Source organism: Sus scrofa, chromosome 13 (genome assembly GCF_000003025.6).
Source record: "Sus scrofa isolate TJ Tabasco breed Duroc chromosome 13, Sscrofa11.1, whole genome shotgun sequence".
In the NCBI taxonomy this organism is placed as follows: domain Eukaryota; kingdom Metazoa; phylum Chordata; class Mammalia; order Artiodactyla; family Suidae; genus Sus; species Sus scrofa.
In genome coordinates this window covers 123,036,731-123,059,428 of record NC_010455.5, presented here as the reverse complement: position 1 = coordinate 123,059,428, position 22,698 = coordinate 123,036,731, and the positions used below count along the sequence as shown (strand labels likewise).

Sequence of the window (22,698 nt, the reverse complement as noted above, 5' to 3'; positions counted from 1 at the left end):
GTCCACACTAACAGTCATGTGCATCACACACACCACACATGTACCATGTATAGACTTACCAACACATCCAGCTACATGCCCATATCCACAACACCTACTCCACATAAGCACACACACACCCACACATCAGATGCACATCAAACCACACACGCACCATACTCATCTTTCTCTTGCTTACACACACACACACACCAGGACACCCAGTTTAGTAACCTTGGCCCGGGACATGCTCCCCAGTGGCCACGCTGGGAGCCAGAGGCGGCCGGGGGGTGGGGGGAGAGCGCGTGTACCATGCGTGTGCACGTGCGTGAGCCTCCAGGACCTTGTGTGCCTCCGGGGGAGGGGGGACGTGCAGGAGAGCAACGTGGGCAGCCCGTGGCGAAAGGCTATACGTGTGAGCAACTCGCTTCTAGTTGCGCAGGGACTAGCCCGCTGGGCGTCCGGGCGGGTGTGTCTTCGGCATGCTCAGCCCTCCGCCGAGTGTGGACGTGGGTGTCAGAGGGGAGTGTGTGAGTGGGAAGCGTGCGTGGAAGCTGACGTGCGTGTGGAAACCGAGCCGCCGAGGCGGGTGTGTGTTCCTAACGGCCGCCCTGCCGCTCAGGGCCAGCCTCTGGGGGCTGAGTGAGCGTGCAGGGGCAGAGACTCTCCGAGAGGGGAGGCGAAGTCAACCACCCACCGCGCTTCCCCGCCGTGTGTGAGTGAGGGGGCGGGGCCGGCGGAGGGACTCGTGGCGTCTGCCGAGGCCAGAGCGCGCGCGTGTGCGTGTGCGCGTGGGGGCGCGGTGCGCGCCGCGGCGGAGGGAGGGAGGGAGGCGGCGGCAGGCCCAGCCCCCGGTCGCAGCGCCCGGGGCGGCTCCTTTGCGAGCCTGGGACCGCCGCGCTGCTGGTGCTGCTGCTGCCGCCGCTGCCGCTGCCGCCGCCGCCGCCGCCGCCGCCGCCGCCACCACCGCCTGCAGCTGGCGTGACTCTCGGCCCGCGCCGTGCCCTCCCTCTTTCACTGCCAGCTCGACTTCCCGCCCGCCCAGACGCCGCTTCTTCCAAGCTCCAGATCTCGGCTTCGCGGAGGGAGAGGAAATGAGTGCGGCCGCGGCGCCGGTGTCCGAGCGCGGTTGGAAGAGCGAGAAAGTGGACGAGGCTCAGGCCCTGGCGCGGAGTTGCGCTGCCCGCAGACCCGACTTCCAGCCATGCGACGGGCTCTCCATCTGTGCCACACACAGCCACGGCAAGTGCTTCAAGCTGCACTGGTGCTGTCACCTAGGATGGTGTCACTGTAAGTCGAACCGCGTCTCCTCGCCTTCCACCGCGGTCCCTGGGCGCCCGCGGAGCCGTCCGGGGTCGCAGCAGGGACTGCGGCCTGGGGGGCTCCGGGCTGGGCCGGGGCTGCTCTGCCGCAGGCCGGGGCCGACCTGAGCTCCAGTCGGCGGGAACTGCCCTCGCGCCGGACGACTCAGGTTGGCGCTGCCTTGACAACGACGAGATGAAACCCGTGGGGAGCCCAGCTTTATCCACTTCTACAAAAGGGGATCTCCCCGTCCCAGAAAAATTGGGATCTGCCTTTTTTTTTTTTTTTTTTTTTTCCCAATCTCCTTTTTCCTTTTCAACAGAAAGGACTAGGCAATGTGTTGAGAAGGGGTAGACAGCCGTCAGAGTTGACAACTGGAAGGGAAGCCTTTTTTCGGGGCTGCTGGTTAAAAGATGCTCTTCTTTCGTTCTCACTTTGTCTTTCTGGGCTGGTATTTAAAAGAAAGAGCCCGTGGAAAACGAATCGTAGCCCATTTCTTGTATCCAGATTGAGAAAGTGCTGAAGTGTGAGGGACTGCTTCCAAGAAGTTAATATTCTCAGTTTGGATGGGTGAACTCCTTTAAATACTCGGTTGTAGCATATAGAGCCAGTGTATGAGACTGTTTTACAATTATAAAATAAAATGAATGAAAGTAAGCTTTGATAATCTTAAGCCAGTTTATAGAACTAAATGGTCTAGACCTTTTCTCTACGTTTATCCTGCCTGTGATTTTAAAAATGGATTTAACTTAAGTAGCCATTTAATCAGAATTTCACAATTTGATTAGTTCATGGTATTTGGCCTGCTATAGCTGATGAATTATTTCTTTCTAGACCTATATTCTCAACTTAGTTTCTACATAACCTTTTAATAGACATTTTGGAGTGCTTATTTAGGACACAAATTCTCAAAGTGATCTTAAGTTAATTTTTTCCTTGTTGGTTAGAAAAAAATGGCTCCCAACAAGAGATGCAGTACATAACAAATCCTTATTTATATTAATTGAACACAATAGAATATTTTAATTGAATTTATGACTTAAAGGATAGAGAATTCTTATATTTTCTTTACGCATACAAGGCACATTGAACAGTTTATTTTGGGGGCTTTCTGTGTGTTAATGGGTCAGTTTCTTCCTGTATCTCATTATTCCTGTTGCTCTCAGATCCATCCCTAATTATAAGGCATTGCTTCAGTGATGGACAGGGTGCAAAGTTGGAAATAGCAACTGTGGGAAACCTGTGATGCTGAAGTACACAAATAGGGTGAATCTGGTAAGAGCCCCTTTCTGGGGAAGTATAGAAAGAATCCTAGTGAAAAATATGAGGAATGTGAAAGATGGCCAAGTTCATTGCTTGTCTTATTCAGCAGTGTCCCCTTTAAATACACTGTTACTGTTGGGAACCTTGCAGTCTTCTCAGGCAGCTGCTTCCCTCATTAGACAGCTTTGACTCTTAAAATGCTCTTCCTTATATGGAGCTGAAATCAGTTACTTTAGAACTTCTTTCCATGGATCCTATCTCTATCTTATGAAATCCTGTAGAACAATCTGCTCCTTTTTTTAGAGCATGGTTGTTTCAACTCTTCAGATATACATATGAATTTCTCACAGACTTGGACTATCTTTTTCTTGTATCCCCAGCCACTGTCACAATGTCTGGCCTGAAATAGGTTTGAAATTCATGTTGGTTGAATGACTGAATGAAGGTAACTGTTGTTTTCCTCTCGAGATCCTTTCGTCCTATTGTAAATCTGTATTCCCTTCTGCTTTCCATTTATGGTATTCAGGCCCCTAAACATCCTGGTTTTTCTGATCTGAACATGTGCCAGTGTGGTTATGATCCTTTGAAGATGGTGACCCCTCGAAGGGTAGACAGTATCCCAGTTGTGGTCTGATTGGTCCAGAGTTAAGCAGGACTGCTGTCTTCCATGTTTAAGATACTACTGGTGATGCAGCTTGGATCACATTAGCTTTTCTTATTTCTACATCATATTGAGCTTTTTGCTGTCAGATTGAACTGAGCTTGCTGTGAACTAAAACCATTAAGTCTCTTTTTTCTTTGTGTGTTTGTTTTACATTTGTGGAATGCTACAGCACTTGCTTATCTCATAGTGTTTTCTCTTTCTCTCTCACTATATATACTCATTGATCTCTTAAATATATTTCCCTGTTTCCTCATTGATGAAATTGTTGAATAGGAGATGGTCACAGATTGAGTCCTGAACTGCCCTTCAGGTTGATGAAATTCATTAATGAGCACTTGTTGTTATGGTCATTAAACAGTTACCACCTAATTGAACTGTTATCCATTTTCTTTTTGTTTTGTTTTGTTTGTTTTTTGTTTTTTTAGGGCTGCACCTGTGGCATATGGAGGCTAGGGGTCAAATTGGCACTACAACTGCTGGCCTAAGACACAGCCACAGCAATGCCAGATCGAAGCTGAGTCTGTAACCTATACCATAGCTCATGGCAACACTGGATCCTTAACCCACTGAGTGAGGCCTCCTCATGGATACTAGTCAGATTCGTTTCCGCTGAGCCAAAATGGAAACTCCCATTTTCTGTTCACTGTACATGTGGGTATGATGAGAACCTGGTCAAATACTTTGTTGAAATTCTGCTAATGTACTGTTTTTACATCTTTTTGATGTATGATGTCTGATCTGTCTATAAACATTCTCTATTTTAAAAAGTAAATTAGTCTGGTGTAACTCAGGTTGGTTCCACAGATGCTTACTATTTTCTAAGTGATTAGAAGCTATTTTTTAAAATCTGAATTTAGAGAATTGACATTGAGTATATACTGACCTGTTTGCAATTCTATTTTATTTTTTATTTTTTAATTTTTTTGCTTTTTAGGGCCCCTCCCATGACATATGGAGGTTCTCAGGCTAGGGATTTAATTGGAGCTACAGCTGCCAGCCTATGCCATGGCCACAGCAACACAGGATCCAAGCTTCATCTGCGACCCACACCACAGCTCACGGCAATACCACTGGATGATCCTTAACCCACTGAGCAAGGCCAGGGATCGAACCCGAGACCTCATGGTTCCTAGTCGGATTCATTTCTGCTGCGCCACAGCGGGACATCCCCCCAACCCTTTTTTTTTTTTTTTTTTTTTTTTTTTAACTCAGACCTATATCTGTTTGCTCTTTCCCAGTCTTTGGCAACCCTCCAGGTCTCCATGCTTCCTCCACTGGCGGTGGTTTAGTGATCACATCCAAGAGCAGCTTCAGTTCATTTAGAGTAGGCAGAGGCTCTATTACAGTCTCCTTACCTATACAGAGCATCAATTCTTTCTACCTTTTTAACCTGAATATTACTTTTCTTGAACAAAAGCAGAGTTAGCATTTAACATATTTGAAAAGTTCTACTTTTTTTGGCATTCATGAACACAATATCTTTAATTTTGTTGGACCCTCTCTTTATAGGATATTATGGAAATGAGGAATTCAGATATGAATTCAGCTGGATCATGCCCCGTAAGCAGAGTGTAAGGGCATGATTTATGCTGTATTAATTTTTATATTCCTTTAAAATAAAAAATTATATGGGCAAGAAAACTATCAGCTTCTTCACCAAATCAAAAATGCCAAAATAGGAGGACTACCTTGAGATGCTTGAGAGAGGAAATTCAGAACAAATAAAGGATATTCAGCTTTCTGTGGTTGATATTAAACTTGTGAAATTTAAAACTTTATGAAGTAGGAAAGGCTGAAAATATATACCTGTTTGTAAAAAAAAAATCTATGTATATGACAGATGCAGTGCTTGATATAAAGGAAGTAATTACTATATTTGGGTAATAACTGATTTTGAGAACAGTATCTGGAAGGAAAACTGCATGTTCTGTTGGTGTCTGTCAGAGATTATTGGGCTGAATAAACTATGGCCCTGGATCTATGATTTTTTTTCCTGGTAAGGATTGATGTTGGGTTGAATTAAGGCATGAAGATTCCAAGAGGTTTTTTTAACTTGTCTTGTTTTGTCTTTTGTCTTTTTAGGGCCACGCCTGCGGCATATGGAGGTTCCTAGGCTAGGGGTCTAATTTGAGCTGCTGCCACTGGCCTATGCCAGAGCCACAGCAACGCCAGATCCAAGCTGTGTCTGCAACCTATACCACAGTTCACGTTAACACCGGCTCCTTAACCCACTGAGCAAGGCCAGGGATCGAACCCACAACCTCATGGTTCCTAGTCGGATTCGTTTCTGCCGTGCCACGACGGGCACTCCCCCAAGAGGAGTTTTGGGGGAGAAAAATACATGGCTTGGCTAGGGAAGAGGGATGGGAAAGAATAATTATATGCAGGTATTTTAAAGTAGATTATTGTGACTGGAGTAGATAGAATATTTAGAAGGAATAAGATATTTGATTGTTGAGATGTTAGGGAGGGTTGAGCAGAAAAGGTAGGGAAGTTTCAATTGATAGAGACGTTGGCATTATAGTGACCAAAGGGGGACATTGAAATCAGTAAGTAAGATTATTTTCATATTAGTGTAAAAAGTAGGTTGCAGTTCATGCAGAAATATCCATATAATGGAAATTGGAATAGATTAGATTTGGAGGGGAAGGAAGAGGAAGGTTATAAAGGGTCCCTTCTAGACTTCTGTTTTTAATGCAACTTGGATGGATGGTGTTGCCATTCATTCACTAACAGAAAAGGAGCGGAGAAGAACTAGGTTTGGTTGATCATGGAATCATGAATACATGAAAACCATGAATCCAGTTTTGGATCTATTGAGTTTAAGCTGCCTTCTCATTGCATAGTGATGTCAGAAGGCAGTTGGATATAGGGGATCTAGAACTTGGAGAAGTCTGCAGTAGAGATAATATGAAAGTCATTTACTTATTTATAGATCACAGGTGTGGTTATGATGAAGCATGAGATTGACAAAGGAGAGACTATAACATGAGAAAAGAAAAAGGTTAGGCTTTCCCTTTAAAATACTAACATTTAGAGTCTGCTTACAGGAGCTTGAGCTGGCTGTAGAGGCTAAGAAGAGATAAACAGAGAAGAAAAATCTGGAAAGTGTGGTGTTGCAGAGGCCAAGGGAACTGAGTGTTTTAAGAAAGAGTATGAAGATGAAATCAGTTTTTCGCAGATTATTTTTTAGATATTGGTGAAATCTAGAAATAGTGGTTTTCTTTATTCTGAAGAGGGCGAAAGGTTTAGTCCTGCAACAGTAATTTTAGGAATATACTTAATGGAAGCATTAGTCAAAGCTATTTGAGATAGTGAATTCTTTAAGGTAGAAAGAGAAGAATAGACTGCCAGGAGCTGGGAATTAGGACACAGAGATATAGTAGTTAATATTTATTGAGTGATTGCTGTGTGCCAGAGTAAGCTTATTATACTAAGCACTTAGTAGCCAATTATGCTATTATGTCCATTCTGTAGTGGAGGAAGAAAGCTTAGAGAAGTAAATTTCCTGTGAGTATATAGCTGTGTAAGGAGTAGAGCCTGGATTTGGATCCATGTCTGTCTCATTCTAGGACCTGGACTCTGAAGGTACTATATAGCAATTTAAAATTATTGAGCAAAATCAACAGAATTCCTTGGCTCTGTTAAAGCCAGTGATAGGGACAGTTTTTAAGAAATAGGTGGCAAATTGCATCAGTTGCCATAGTGAAATACAGAAGAGTGGGAACTGTAGAGAGGTCACTGAATATGATGGGGAATGAAATCTAAGAGCCATAGAGAGAAAGTGATTAGAAGGTTTCGGGGTGGGTAGAGGCGGGGGAGTGTATGTGGAATGCTGTACGTACACCAGCAGAATTAAGCTTTGTGGGTTTAATCAAATCACATAATAGGTGAGCTCAGTTTCCTGTAGGAGAATTTTTTTTTTTTCTTTTGCAGAAGACATCTTAAGAGATGTCTGTCTCTTTTAGGTTGAAAGCAGGAAGAGTGGGACTTGATGTAGTCTAATAGATGATATTAACATATCTAAAGAAAGACTGCAGAAGGTGGATGGATAGCATGGAATTGTAGAAATGGGAATTAGGCAGAATTTGGAAGTTTTTTGTCTGGACTGTTCAGAGAATGTGGTTTACTGCCTAGAGGCTTAAACGTCTAGTCCCTGTGACTGGACTGTCCCAGCAAAAGTTTGGTTATAATTTGGGTTCCTATTTATAGATTTCCTATGGGGAGAGAAGGAGCTGATTAGAGGATTTAACTGTCAGGACCTTGGGGCAAGTATACTTCTCTCCACTAGTTAGTCTATTAGCATTGTGGGTTTTGCATTATGCTATTTGTTCTATTTTCCTGCCTCTGCACAGCTCCCCAAATCAAGTTTCTGACTTCCCCAGGGTAATACCAGCTGGTTTTCCTAAGGAACATCTCAGTCATATCAATAAGAGCAGCTACAGAAGATATGTTTAAGATAGTTGACAGTGAAAACTAGCAAAAGACGAACTGGGAGTTTGATTAGATGGAAGTGTCAGCTGAAGCTTTTTTTTCCCTAAGAATGAGGGCTCTTACTCTTTCTCAGGTTAAAGGAAGAGGATACAGGTGTTAAGAGTGCAAAGGTGAAATCAAGTTCTGAGTAACTTTCCTCACAGCTTTTTCAGAGTTAGAGAAAGCTGATAGCTGTTTTTCCACCCAAGTGGTCATTAAATCACAAACACACCATCAACCTCAGGGATAACAGAAAACATACCCGTTGCTTATATGCAGGCAGTTGTAATCTTATTGCGTGTGTTAGCTCACTTATACCTTACAACAACCTTGTGAGCTAGGTTCTGTTAGTTTCCTCTCTTTTTTTTTAGATTACCACACGTAGTAGCTGTGGCCACGTATGGCAAGTGTGCATTAGAATCTCACAAACCAGTTGACAACCAGGGCTCTGGGTTTCCTGGTTCCACTCAAGGTACAGTGAGGATGATTTCAGCTATTTTAAATTCATTTTGGAAAAAGGAGGGTTTAAATATTTAGGTAAAATCAGAATGATTTCTGATTTTAAGAGAAGGGCAGTTATATGCAATATGAATGTTTTTGGTGTGGTGACAAGCTCTGTAAAACTATGCTTGAAAAAAATTAATAACATTTTGCATAATATGAAGCTTTAGTCATGTCATATCCTCAAGTGATCCCTAATTGGTGCAAGCCCTTTTTTGGTTAGATTTGCATACATACCAGTAATTATTTCTGGTTTCCAAGCCTGTTGAACTGGACCAAATAGCTTTTGAGAGCCATTCTATGATAATTAACAAGATTACAACATCCTCTCTTTATTTAGGTTTGTTCTCTCATATTGTGGGATCTCATTAATTTACAAGAAGGAATATTTTCAGAGAAATTATTAATTCCAAATGCAGGAACATGTGTCTAACAACTAACAGTTGTCTAGTAGAAGATATGTTTTCTTTCTTTCTTTTTTTTTTTTTTTTTCTTTTTAGGGCTGCACCTGAGCCATGTGGAAGTTCCCAGGCTAGGAGTCAAATCTGAGCTGCAGCTGCCGACCTACACCACAGCCACAGCAACTTGGGATCTGAGCCGAATCTGTAACCTACACCACAGCTCATGGGAATGCCGGATTCTTGAGCCACTGAGTGAGGCCAGGGATCGAACCTACAATCCTCATGGATACTAGTTGGGGCTCATTACCTCTGAACCACAGCAGGAACTCTGAAGATGTGTTTTCTTGAAATATTAGAAATGGTTTATACACAGAATGTGGAAGGCGGAATGTAGTCATAGAAAAACACACCTGGGTTGAGTCCTGGTTCTTCCATTCATTGGCAGTGTCACTTTGGACAGGTTACTCAGCCTCTTTCAGCTTCAGTATTCTCTCCCAAAAAATAGGAATAAAAATCCGGAGTTCCTGTTGTGGCTCAGCAGTGATGAACTCAGCTTGTATCCATGAGGACATAGGTTCGATCCTGGCCCTGCTCAGTGGGTTAAGGATCTGATGTTGCCGTGAAATGTGGCATAGGTCACAGACTCGGCTCGGATCTGGCATTGTTGAGGCTGTGGCATAGGCCGGCAGCTGCAGCTCTGATTCGACCCCTAGCCTGGAAACTTCCATATGCCTCAGGTGCGGCCCTTAAAAAAAGAAAACCAGGAGTTCCCGTCGTGGCACAGTGGTTAACGAATCCGACTAGGAACCATGAGGTTGCGGGTTCGGTCCCTGGCCTTGCTCAGTGGGTTAACGATCCGGCGTTGCTGTGAGCTGCAGTGTAGGTTGCAGATGCGGCTCGGATCCCGCGTTGCTGTGGCTCTGGCGTAGGCCAGTGGCTACAGCTCCCATTCGACCCCTAGCCTGGGAACCTCCATATGCCGTGGGAGCGGCCAAAGAAATAGCTAAAAAAAGACAAAAAAAAAAAAAAAAAAAAAAAGAAAACCAAAAAACCCTACTTCACAGGGTTGTTTGAAGATTAAATAAGCAAAGTACTTAGTGCAGGTGTTGAACATTAGCCCCTCCTTAAAACAGACAGTGGAAATACTGAATAGTGTGGTCATCCAGGCTCTGGAGTTGGACTTCGAATCCTGGCTCTGCCTGCTTACTGGTTATGAAGTTTGGGGGAAGTTACTTAACCTCCATATTTGTCTCATCATTTTTCATATGGGGATAATAACACTAGCCCCGTAGAGTGATGATTGTCAAAGTTCCCAACTCCACCTGCTTTCCCTTCCACAAATGTCCTGATTAATCTCAGATTCACCTTGTAACCATAAGTGTTTATTCAATTAAACATTTCCACACAACAAAGATGGTAAACATATGCATCTTGAATAGTATGGCATTTAGAAATTGTGTCCTTCAATTGCTGTCATTGTTGAAAGGTCTGTTTTATAATACTTTGTGACAATTATCTACTTTTTATCATGGAATCTTATATTTGCTCTCCCACTCCCCTGCACCAATCCCATTTCCCACCATTATTAAGCAATAGATAGTTCTGGTTAAACAGATACACCAATTAATAGAGGCAAACATGGGCTGACAGGTTTCAGAGGTTCCGAGTATTACAAAATGTAAAAGTGAACCTTCACATATTTAACAAGATGTTAAGGTGAAACTTCGCATATTCACATATTTAATGATTTAAAAGTCTTGTTATGATCCTGTAGTGATACTTCCTTATCATTTGGAATACTGATTTCCATAGAAAAATGGCAAAAGTGCTAGTTAGTAGAGGAGTCCTGGCTGCTAAATTGGTGGACAAAGTAGGCTTAGTTGTAGTTTTTGCAAACTAACTTTACTGAAATTCAAAGAAATTTTATTTTGTGTTTCTCCTGTTCTTATTGTTTGTTCTTGACTATCCTGATTTCGTAGTATTCTGTAAGCACAGTGCCAAAAATGTGCAATATCTGGAGTGCCAGCAATGTGTGATAAATCCCTCCATCTGTGTCTGCATAATACCCTGAAACAGTCCATTCAGAACAAATTCTTTAACCTCCCTAGTGTTTATTTGTCCATTTAAAACTAGATTCTTGGTGTGATATAGAATGTGTTTCTTTCTCTGCATGTCATTTTTTTAAAATTTATTTTTATGGCCACACCCATGGCATATGGAAGTTTCTGGGCCTGAGATTGAATCTGAGCCACAGCTGTGGCAATGCTGGATACTTTAACCCACTGTACTGGGCCGGGAATCGAAGCCACACCTCCATAGCAACCTGAGCCACTGAAGTTGGATTCTTAACCCACTGCACCATAGTGGAAACACCTCTATCTCATTTTAACAGATCTTTAGTGAAATAAAAACACTAAGAGTGTAATGATTTGGTATTTTGTGGAATATTTTGTCACACTCATTTGCTTTTATCTGTCTACATGCACATGCATGCACACACACGTCCTTTTTTCCTAAACCATTTAAAAGTCAGTTGCAGAGATCAGGACATTTCACGTAATTATTTCAGCCTACCTCTCAAGAATGAGGACATTTTCCCGTGTAACAGCAATACTAATCACACCTAAGGTAATAACACTAATTCAGCAATACCATCTAATATACAGTTTCCTTAATTATAAAAAAAATGACTTTTATAGATGACTTTTTTCAGTTAGGAATCCAATTAAGAGTCATACATCACATGGATATTTTAAAGGCATAGATTGTGGTGATGGTTTCAGGGGTGCATACTTGTCTCTGAACTCATGACATTGTATACATTAAATCTGTATACCTTTTTCTATGTCAATTATACCTCAATAACATGGTTTAACAAGTGAAATAAAATGAGTGGGAGATAAAATTCATAATCACATTTCATTATTATATCACTTTAGTTTCCTTTAATCATTCTAGCATAATCATACTTTTTTGGATGATATTAAATTTTTGAGGAATCTAGATGAACTGCCTATATAGTATTTTAAATTTGTATTTATTTTAAATTAGTATTTTAAATTTGCCTCATTAGGTTTAGGTTAAACATTTTCGTCTAGTTGTTGTATAGATGATAATTGTATCCTTATAGCATTATAAGAGGAGACAGGTCAGTTTGTTCCACTAGTGCTAGTGCTAAGGTGATAACTGCCAAATGTCTCATAAAAATATTGTTTCCCCTTTGTTTTTTTTCTTTTTAAAATGATTTTTTGTCACTTTTTAAGAGTAATTAATCTGTGGGGTGATACTTTGACACTGAATAAATATCCTGTTTCCCAGCAAACTTTAACCCAGTGATTTTTAGTATTGACTGAAGATTCTTGTGTGAATTATTTAATTACATTGGTAGTGGCAAAATAGTGATTTTCTAATTCTGTCATCCCTATCATTTGATGGCATTCTTTTGTAGGGAAGAGGTTTCTCTTCTCTACCTACGTCCCTTTTTAAGGTATTATTATAGACAAAGTGTTTTTTTTTAATGTTATAATCAAGTATCATAATTTTTTTGATGTTCAAATTAAATTTGGCCAGTGAGAGCCCCTTCAAGCTGGCTCTTGTGAACTTTGACACGTCCCTCTCATTTTTTGAGCACTTTATTGCTTTCTGGAACATGTTCCAGGTGTACCTAGTGATTTCCTCACCCCAGGCCACAAATGTGTTTTCAAGGAGCCTAGGTCCCTTATTGGTGAAGAATGATTTGGGCTTTTAATGTGCTTATTTCTGCTAGATGTTATTGCACATTACTCTCATTGGATAGACTTAGGACGTGTGTGTGTCTCCACTTTTCCCTATTCCATAATTGTACCTCCCTTCCCAGTAAAAACTGTGGTTTCCGTTATATCATAATATTTACTCATCTCTTATCTATCTTCAGCTACACAAAAGGTAGTTTAGGAATTATTACAATAGTACCACTACCAACAACAAACTGATGACTAAAATTCAAGATTGCTTGCTTCTTTTGGTCTTTGGAATATATTCTGGAGAGGATGTATAGTGAGAACACTATGTTCAACAAAAGTTTCTAGAATTATTGATTTTTTTCTGTGTGATTATGTTATCAGTTAAGTTTATTTCTGATTCAAATCAGCTTTTTTCATCCCTTTAAAATTAAACTTTTTATTTCGAGTTAATTTGTAGACTACATGCAGTTGTGAGAAAACACAGAGACCTCATATGTTCTGTACCCAGTTTCCCAGTGGTAGCATCAAAAATTGTAATATAATATCAGGACCAGGAAATTGACATTGATACAGACAACTTCAGGAATATTTTCATCCTTGCAAGGATATCTCACGTTCCCCTTCTATAGCCACACTCACTTTCCCTCCTGCCCCAACCCCTCAGTCCCTGGCAATCACTAATCTCTTTTCCATAATTTTGTCATTTCCAGAATGTCCTATAAATGGATCATACAGTATGTAACCTTTGAGGACTGGCTGTTTTCACTCAGCATAAATCTCTGGAGATTCCTCCAGGCTGGTGGATATCTCAGTAGCTGGTTCCTTTTTATTGCTGAGTTGTGTTCCATGATAGACACATACCACAGTTGGTTTATCCATTCACCCACTGAAGGACATCTGGATTGTTTCCAGCTTTAGTTATTATAAATAAGTCTGCTATAAAGCTTTGCATATGGTTTTGTGTGTGAACAGAAGCCTTCATTTCTCTGGGATAAGTGCCCAGAAGTGCAGTTGCTGGGTTGTATGGTAGTTGCACATTTAGTTTTTTTAAGAAACTGCTAAACTATTTTCCATGGTTACTGTACCATTTTACATTCCTGCCAGCAATGTATGAGTGATCCAGTCAGCACATTCCTGTCAGCATTTGGTGGTGCTCTATTTTTATTTTAGTCATTCTGATAAATGTATACTGATAGACTTTTTTTTTTTTTTTTTTTTGCTTTTTAGGGCCACACCCACAGCATATGGAAGTTCCCTGGGTAGGGGTCCAATCTGAACTGTAGCCACCAGCCTACACCAGAGCCACAACAACATCAGATCTGAGCTGTGTCTGCGACCTACACCACAGCTTATGGCAACACTGGATCCTTAACCCATTGAGCGGGGCCAGGGATCGAACCCGCATCCTCATGGATACTAGTCCAATTTGTTACCCCTGAGCCATGACGGGAATTCCTGATAATTGATTTTGATTTTAGTTTGCATTTACCCGAAGGCTAACATTCATGTGCTTATTTGTCATTTGTATATCCTCTTTGGTGAAGTGTCTTTTATCTTTTTTTAAAACACCTTAATTTTTTTAGAGCAGTTTTTAGTTTACGGAAAAATGAAGAGGCAGGTATAGAGATGTCTTGCCCCAAGTGCATATATTCCCCTGTTATCAACATCATTTATCAGAACTGTATACATTTTTAACCCAGGATGAACCTACACTGACACATCATAATCATCTAAAGTGTGTAGTTTACCTTAGGCTTCACTCTTGGTATTGGACATTCTGTGGATGTGGACAAAAGTGTAATGACATATATGTGTCATTATAATATCATACAGAGTATTTTCACTGCCCTAATAATCCTCTGTGTTCTACCTGTTCATCTCCCTCATCCCCTTGATGTTTTTATGGTCTGTATAATTTTATCTTTTCAGAATGTCTTATAGTTGGAATCATATAGTATATAGCTGTTTCAGACTGGCTTCTTTCACTTAGTAATATGCATTTAAGCTTTCTCCATGTCTTTTTATGGCTTAATAACTCATTTCTTTTTAATGCTGAATAATATTCCATTGTCTGGATGTAATATATTTGTTTCAGGTATACAAGAGTGATTCAATGTTTGTATATACTGTGAAATGATCATTGCAGTAAGTCTAATTAACATCCGCCACCACACATAATTACGGTTTTTTTGTCTTGTAATGAGTTTTTTTTTTTTTTTTTTTTTTTGGGTGGGGGGTGTCTTTTTGCCTTTTCTAGGGCTGCTTCCCTATGGAAGTTCCCAGGCGAGGGGTCGAATCGCAGCTGTAGCCACCGGCCTACACCACAGCCACAGCAATGTGGGATCTGAGCTGCATCTGCGACCTACACCACGGCTCATGGCAACACTAGATCCTTAGCCCATTGAGCAAGGCCAGGGATCAAACCCGCAACCTCATGGTTCCTAGTCGGACTCGTCAACCACTGAGCCACGACGGGAGCTCCTGTAATGAGAATTTTTAAGATCTACTTTTGTACAGCTTTCAAGTGTACAATAGAGTATTATTAACTATACGCACATTACATCCCTGCGATTTATTCATTGACTGGAAATTTGGTCCCTTTGACCACTTTTACCCATTTGCTCATTCTCTCACCCCTCTGCCTCTGGCGAGTACAAGTCTGTTCCCTCTATCTATGAGTTTGGTTTTTATTTTTGTTTTTGATTCCACATAAGAGTGAGAATATATATGGTATATTTGTCTTTTTTGGTCTGGCTTATTTCACTTAGTATAATGCTCTCAGTGTCCACAAATGGCAAGATTTTATTCTTTTTTTATAGCTGAGTAATATTTTATTCTGTATATATTGAGCATTTTCTTTATCCATTTATGTGTTGGTAGACACTTAGGTTATTTCAGTGTCTTGGCTATTGTAAATAATGCTGTGGTGAACTCAGGGGTGCATATATGTTTTCAAATTAATGTTTTTATTTTCTTCAAATAAATACCAAGAAGTGGAATTGCTAGATCGTATGTAGTTGTATTTCTGATTTTTTGAGGGACCTCCATACTGTTTTCCATAGTGGCTGAATAATTTGCATTCTCACCAATAGTGCACAGGGATTTCCTTTTCTCCACATCCTAACCAACACTTGTTATTTCTTGTCTTTTTGCTAACAGTTCTTGTAACAGGTGTGAGATGATATCTCATTGATATTTTGATTTGTGTTTCCCAGAAGATTAATGATGTTTTCATGTAGCTATTGGCTATCTGTATATAATCTTTGGAAAAAGGTCTGTTCAGATTATTTGCAAATTAAATACTGGATAGCTTTTTTTATTTTTGCTGAATTGTACGAGCTCTTTATAAATTATGGATATTAATCCATAATCAGTTACATGATTTGCAAATATTTTCTCCCATCAGGTAGGTTGCTTTTTCATTTTGTTGATGGTTTCCTCTCTTGTGCAGGAGATTTTTAGTTTGATGTAGTCGCTCCTCTTTATTTTGCTCGTGTTCCCTTTGCTGTTTGCGTCAAATCTAAAAAAAAAAATTGCCAAGATTGATGTCAGGAAGCTTGCTGCCTGTGTTGTTTTCCAGCAGTTTTATAGTTTCAGGACTTATATTCAAGTCTTTATGTTGAGTTAATTTTTGTGTATGGTATAAGATAGTGGTCCAGTTTTATTCTTTTTATGTGGCTGTCCAGTTTTCCCAGCACCATTTATTGGAGACTATTTCTTTCCTCATTGTGTATTTTGGCTCCTTTGTTGTAAATTAATTGACCATATATGAATGGGTTTAATTATGGGCTCTCTGTTATGTTCCATTGACTTGTATGTCTCTTTTTATGCCAGTACCATACTGTTTTTATTAATCTGGTTTTGCAGTATAGTTTGAAATCAAGAAACGTGATGCCTCACCTTTGTTTTTCTTTCTCAATAATGTTTTGGCTGTTTGGGGATTTTTATACTACAGTTTATTCACTTACCTACTAAAGAACATCTTGGTTGCTTCCAAGTTTTGGCAGTTGTGAGTAAAGCTACCATAAACATCTGTGTGTAGGATTTTGTGTGGACCAAAGTTTTCAACTCCTTTGGATAAACATCAAGGAATATAATTGCTGGATTGTATATGGTAAAGGTATGTTTAGTTTTGTGAGAAACTGCCAAACTGTCTTCCAAAATGTCTGTATCATTTTGCATTCCCACCAGCCATGTATGATAGTTCCTGTTGCTCCATAACTTATCCAGTATTGGTGTTGTCAGTGTTCAAGATTTGGGGCATTCCAGTAGGTTTCTGTACTGGTATCCCATTGTTGTTTCAATTTGTAATTCACTAATGGTATAGAGCATATTTTTTTAAGATTTTTACTTTTTCTATTATAGTTGATTTACAATATTCTGTCAATTTATGCTGTACAGCAAGGTGACCCGGTCATATATATATATACACACACACACATATATATACACACACACACACACACACATATACTCTTTTTTCTGACATTATTCTCCATCATGTTCCATCACAAGTGACGAGATAAGAGTTCCCTTTGCTATACAGTAGGATCTCATTGCATATCCACTACAAATAGAATAGTTTGCATCTACTAACCCCAAATTCCCAGTCCATGACACTTCCTCTCCCTCCCTCTTGGCAACCACAAGTCTGTTCTCCAAGTCCATGAGTTTGTTTCTTTTCTGTAGATAGGTTCACTTGTGTCATATATTAGATTCCAGATATAAGTGATATCATATGGTATTTGTCTTTTGCTTTCTGACTTACTTCACTTAGTGTGAGAGTCTCTAGTTTCATCCACGTTGCTGCAAATGGCATTCTTTTGTTCTTTTTATGGCTGAGTAGTATTCCATTGTGTATATGTACATCTTCTCAATCCATTCATCTGTCGATGGACATTTAGGTTGTTTCCATGTCTTGGGAATTGTAAATAGTGCTGCAGTGAACACAGGGGTGCATGTATCTTTTTCAAGGAAAGTTTTATCCAGATATTTGCCCAGGAGTGGGATTGCTGCATCATATGATAGTTCTATATTTAGTTTTCTGAGGTACCTCCATACTGTTTTCCATAGTGGTTGTACCAGTTTACATTCCCACCAGCGGTGAAGGAGGGTACCCTTTTCTCCACACCCTCTCCAGCATTTGTTATTTATTGACTTGTTAATGATGGCCATTCTGACCTGTGTGAGGTGGTACCTCATTGTAGTTTTGATTTGCATTTCTCTAATAATTAGTGATGTTGAGCATTTTTTCATGTGCCTACTGGCCATCTGTATATCTTCTTTGGCAAAATGTCTATTCAGGTCTTTTGCCCATTTTTCCATTGGGTTGTTGGTTTGTTTTGCTGTTGAGTTGTATGAGTTGTTTGTATATTTTAGAGATTAAGCCCTTGTCAGTTGCATAATTTGAAACTATTTTTTCCCATTCTCTAATTTGTCTTTTGGCTTTTTTTATGGTTTCCTTTGCTGTGCAAAAACTTTCCAGTTTGATTAGGTCCCATTGGTTTATTTTTGCTTTAATTTCTGTTGCCTTGGGAGACTGACCAAGGAAAACATTTGTATGGTTGATGTCAGAGAATGTTTTGGCTGATTTCTCTTCTAGGAGTTTGATGGTGTCTTATGTTTAAGTCTTTCAGCCATTTTGAGTTTATTTTTGTGCATGGTGGGAGGGTGTGTTCTAGTTTCATTGATTTACATGCAGCTGTCCGTTTTTCCTGGTACCACTTGCTAAGAAGACTATGTTTTCCCCATTTTATATTCATGCCTCCTTTGTTGAAGATTAATTGACCTTAGGTGTCTGGGTTTATTTCTGGGTTCTCTATTCTCTTCCATTGGTCTATATGTCTGTTTTGGTACCAGGACCACACTGTCTTTTTTTTTTTTTTTTTTGCTTTTTAGGGCCATACCCACAGTATATGGAAGTTCCCAGGCTAGGGGTCGAAATGGAGCTGTAGCTGCCAGCCTATGCCACAGCCACAGAAGTACCAGATCAGAGCTGTGTCTGTGACCTACACCACAGCTCATGGCAATACTGGATCCCTGACCCACTGAGCAAGGCCAGGGATTGAACCCACATCCTCATACTAGTCAGGTTTGTAACCTACTAAGCCACAACGGGAATTCCCTACCACAATGTCTGGATTACTGTAGCTTTGTAATATTGTCTGAAGTCTGGGAGAATTATGCCTCCTTGCTTGCTTTTTGTTCCTCAGGATTGCTTTGGCAATTCTGGATCTTTTACGATTCCATATAAATTTTTGGATTGTTTGTTGTAGTTCTGTGAAAAATGTCATGGGTAATTTGATAGGGATTGCATGGAATCTATAGATTGCTTTGGGTAACTATGGCCATTTTTACAATACTAATCCTTCCAATCCAGGAGCATGGAATATCTTTCCATCTCTTTGAGTCCTCTCTAATTTCCTTGATTAATGTTTTATAGTTCTCAGTATATAAGTTTTCACCTCCTTGGTCAGGTTTAATTTTTGGGAGTATGATTTTAAAAGGTATTGTATTTTTATATTCATTTTCTAATATTTCATTGTAAGTTTACAGAAATGCAGCTGATTTCTGAATATTAATCGTGTATCCTTTTATTTTGCTGAATTCATTGATCAGTAGGAGTTGTTTTTGTGTGGAGTCCTTAGGGTCTTCTATATATAGTATCATGTCATCTGCATAGAGTGACAATTTTACCACTTCTCTTCCAATTTGGACACCTTTTATTTCTTTTGTTTGTCTGATTGCTGTGGCTAGGACTTCCAATACTATGTTGAATAAAAGTGGTGAGAGTGGGCATTCTTGTCTTGTTCCAGATTTTGGTGGGAAGACTTTCAGGTTTTTTTCTGTTGAGTATTATATTGGCTGTAGTTGTTTAAAAGTCTCCCTTTCTTTTATTGAACTGCATTTTGCACCTTTGTCAAAAACCTTATTGTATTGGTCTGTTTCTAGACTATTCTGTTCTGCTGATCTATGTGTCTGTTCCTCTGCTAATGTAACACACTTGTTGATTTCTATAGCTATATAATGTGTCTTTAAATTGGGTAGACTAATTCTTCCCACTTTACTCTTCTTTTTCAAAATTGTTTTAGCTATGCTAGCTCCTTTACTTTTCCATATGAATTATGAAATAACCTTGACTCTATAAAAATCTTTCTGGGATTTTAATAGGAATTGTGGTAAAGCTGTAAGTCAGTTTTGGGAGAATTAAACTCTTTACTATGTTGAATCTTCCATTTCACGAACGTGGTATATCCCTCCATTTATTTATGTGTTTATGTATTTTGGCTGCCTTGTAGCATATAGAATTCCCAGGACAGGAATCAGATCCCAGTCACAATTGTGACTTACGCTGCTGTTGTGGCAGTGCTGGATGCTTAACCCACTCTGCTGGGCTGGGGATCAAACCTGCATCCCAGTGCTTCAGAGATGCTACCAATCCTGTTGTGCCACAGTGGGAACTCCAGTATCTCCGTTTATCTAGATCTTTGATTTACCTCCTCAACATTGTGTAGTTTTTAGCATGTAAGTCCTGTACATATTTTGAGTTACTTACAAGTAATATTTACATTTTAAAAATTGCAAATGGATTTTTATTTACATTTTAAAAATTGCAAATGGATTTTTAATCTTAGTGTCTTTGTATTTATTGCTAGTATATAGGAGTATAATTGGTTTTCATGTTTATCTTGCATTTTGTGACCTTGGTAAACTCACTTATTAGGTCCAAAAGTTTAAAAAAAATATTGTCCTTGGGATTTTCTACTTAAACCGGCATTTCATGTACAGGTAGCGGAACAGTTTTATTTTTTGTTTCCAATCCATATGGCTCCACCTCCCTAACCTCTGCTTTTTTTTTTTCTTTATTGCGCTGGCTAGAACTTCCAGAACTATGTTGAATCAGAGTGATGTGAGCAAGTATGTGTGCCTTATTTCCTCTTCCTAAGGAGGAAAGCATTAGATCTTTCCTCTTTAAGTATAATTTTAGTAGTAGGGCTTTGTGAATTCTCTTTATCAAGTTTAGGAATTTTTTTTTTTTTTTTTTTTTTTTGTCTTTTTAGGGCTGTACCGACGGCATATGGAGGTTCCCAGGCTAGGGGTCAAATCAGAGCTGCAGCTGCTGGCCTACACCAGAGCCACAGCAACACCAGATCTGAGTAGCGACCTACACCACAGCTCACAGCAATGCTGGATCCTTAACCCACTGAGTGAGGCCAGGGATTGAACCTGCAACCTCATGGTTCCTAGTTGGATTTGTTTCTGCTGCGCCACGACAGGAACTCCCAGAATAATATAGTTTTATATAATAATTGGTAATTTCTTATTCCTAGCCTGTTTTCTGAAAGAGATTGTTTAGAATTGATGCTAATTTTTCTTTAAACATTTGTTGGACTTCTCTAATGAAATCATCTAGGCCTGGAGATTTAAAAAATTACTAATTCAGTGCTGTATAGCACAGGGGACTGTATTCAATAGCTAGTAATAAACTATAATGAAGGAGTTCCCTTATGGCACAATGGGTTAAGGATCTGGTGTTGTCACTGCAGTGGCTTGGGCCACTGCTGTGGCATGGGTTCTACCCCTGGGTAATTTCCACATGCAATGGGCACAGCCAAAAAAAAAAAAAAACTATAATGGAAAAGAATCTGAAAAATTTATACACACACATACACACATATCTGAATCCCTTTGTTGTACACCAGAAACTAACACAACATTGTAAATCAGCCATGCTTCAATTTAAAAAAATCTGAAAAATTAATAATGCAGTTTTTTTAATTAAAGGATATTCAAGTTATTTCCAATGAGTTGTGGTAGTTTGTAATTTTTGAGTAGTTGGTCCATACATTCTAAGCCGTCAGATTTATGTGTGTAGCTTGTAGTATTCTCTAATTCCTTGATTATACTTTGGATGTCTGCATGGTCCTTAGTAATAATCCCCTGCTTCATTCCTGGCACCAGAAGTTTGTATGTGTGTGTTTTTTTAATCAGTCTTGCTAAAGGTCTGTTAATTTTAATGATTTTTCAAAGAACTAGCTCTTTGCTCCATTTATTTTCTCTTTATTTTTCTGTTTTCAATATCATTGATTTCTTTTCTCATCTTTATTATGTAATTCCGTCTGCTTGCTTTGGGTTTGTTTTGTCCTTTTTGTTTTTTATTTAAGCTTCTTAAAGGTGGGAGCCTAGATTATTGATGTGAGACTTGTCTTCTTTTCTGATGTACACAGTTATAAAAATCCATCTCAGCATTGCTTTAGCTGTGTGCCACAATTTTGACATTTTAATTTTCATTAAGTTCAATGTATGCTTTAATTTCTCTTGATATATCTTTCTTATTCATGGGTTATTTAGAAGTGTTTAGTTTCCAAGAGGTTTTCTTGTTATATTTTTGTTAATTTGTTTCTAGTTTGAACACAGAACACACCTTGTATGACTTCAGTTCTTTTAAGTCTACTGAGCTTTGTTTTATGGCTCAGGATATGGTCTAAGTATCGTGGACATTTAAAAACTAGGGGTATTATGGACTTCCCATTATAGCTCAATGGTAATGAACCCAACTAGTATCCATGAGGATGGGGGTTCGATCCCTGGCCTCGCTCAGTGGGTTAAGGATCTGGTGTTGCCATGAGCTGTGGTGTAGGTTGCAGATTCAGCTCAGATCTGGCATTGCTGTGGCTGTGGCTTAGGCCAGCAGCTGCAGCTCTGATTGGACCCCTAGCCTGGGAACTTCCGTATGCTACAGGTGTGGCCCAAAAACAAAAACAAACAAAAAACTAAGGATATTTTGCTATTGTTGGGTGAAGTGTTCTAGAAATGTTTATTAGATCCTACCGGTTGCTTGTGCTGTTGAGTTCTTGTTTGTTTTATATCTAATATGTTCTGTCAGTTGTTGAAAAAGAAGTGTTGATGTCTCCTGCTTAATTGTGGATTTGTCTTTTTCTCCTTTCAGGTCTGTCAGTTTTGCTTTCCATAGATTTGCAGCCCTGTTGTTTGGTGCATATACATTTAGAATCGCTATGTCTTCCTGTTAGATGACCCTTTTATCATCATCTAATATCCCTCTATCTCTCGTAATTTTCTTTGCTCTTAAGTCTACTTGATGTATATTAATATAGTCATATTTTGATTAATATTTTCCTGACATATCTTTCCCATCCTTTTATTTCCAGGTTGCTTATACTGTTAAATTTGAAGTGAGTGTCTTATATACAGCATAAGTTATTTTTTAAGTCACTGAGCCAATTTTTATGTTTTAAGTAGACCATTTACATTTATTGATAAGTAAGAGATTGCTATTTTTTTCTTTCTGTTTTTTGTTTCTGTACTTTATTTTCTCTACCTTCATATACACTATGTGTATGTGTGTGTAATACATAGCTTATTGCAATCTTTG

General features: G+C 39.5%; 1 protein-coding gene across 1 annotated transcript in view; it reads left to right on the top strand.

Moving 5' to 3' along the window:
• The window catches only part of C13H3orf70 (chromosome 13 C3orf70 homolog), a 100,650-nt gene continuing 78,392 nt past the window's right edge, over window positions 441-22,698 (top strand). Inside the window, exon 1 of the mRNA XM_021069978.1 lies at window positions 441-1,269. Within this exon, the coding sequence (XP_020925637.1) occupies window positions 1,074-1,269 (196 nt within the window). The 5' untranslated portion in view covers window positions 441-1,073. The remainder of the gene's footprint in view (window positions 1,270-22,698) is intronic.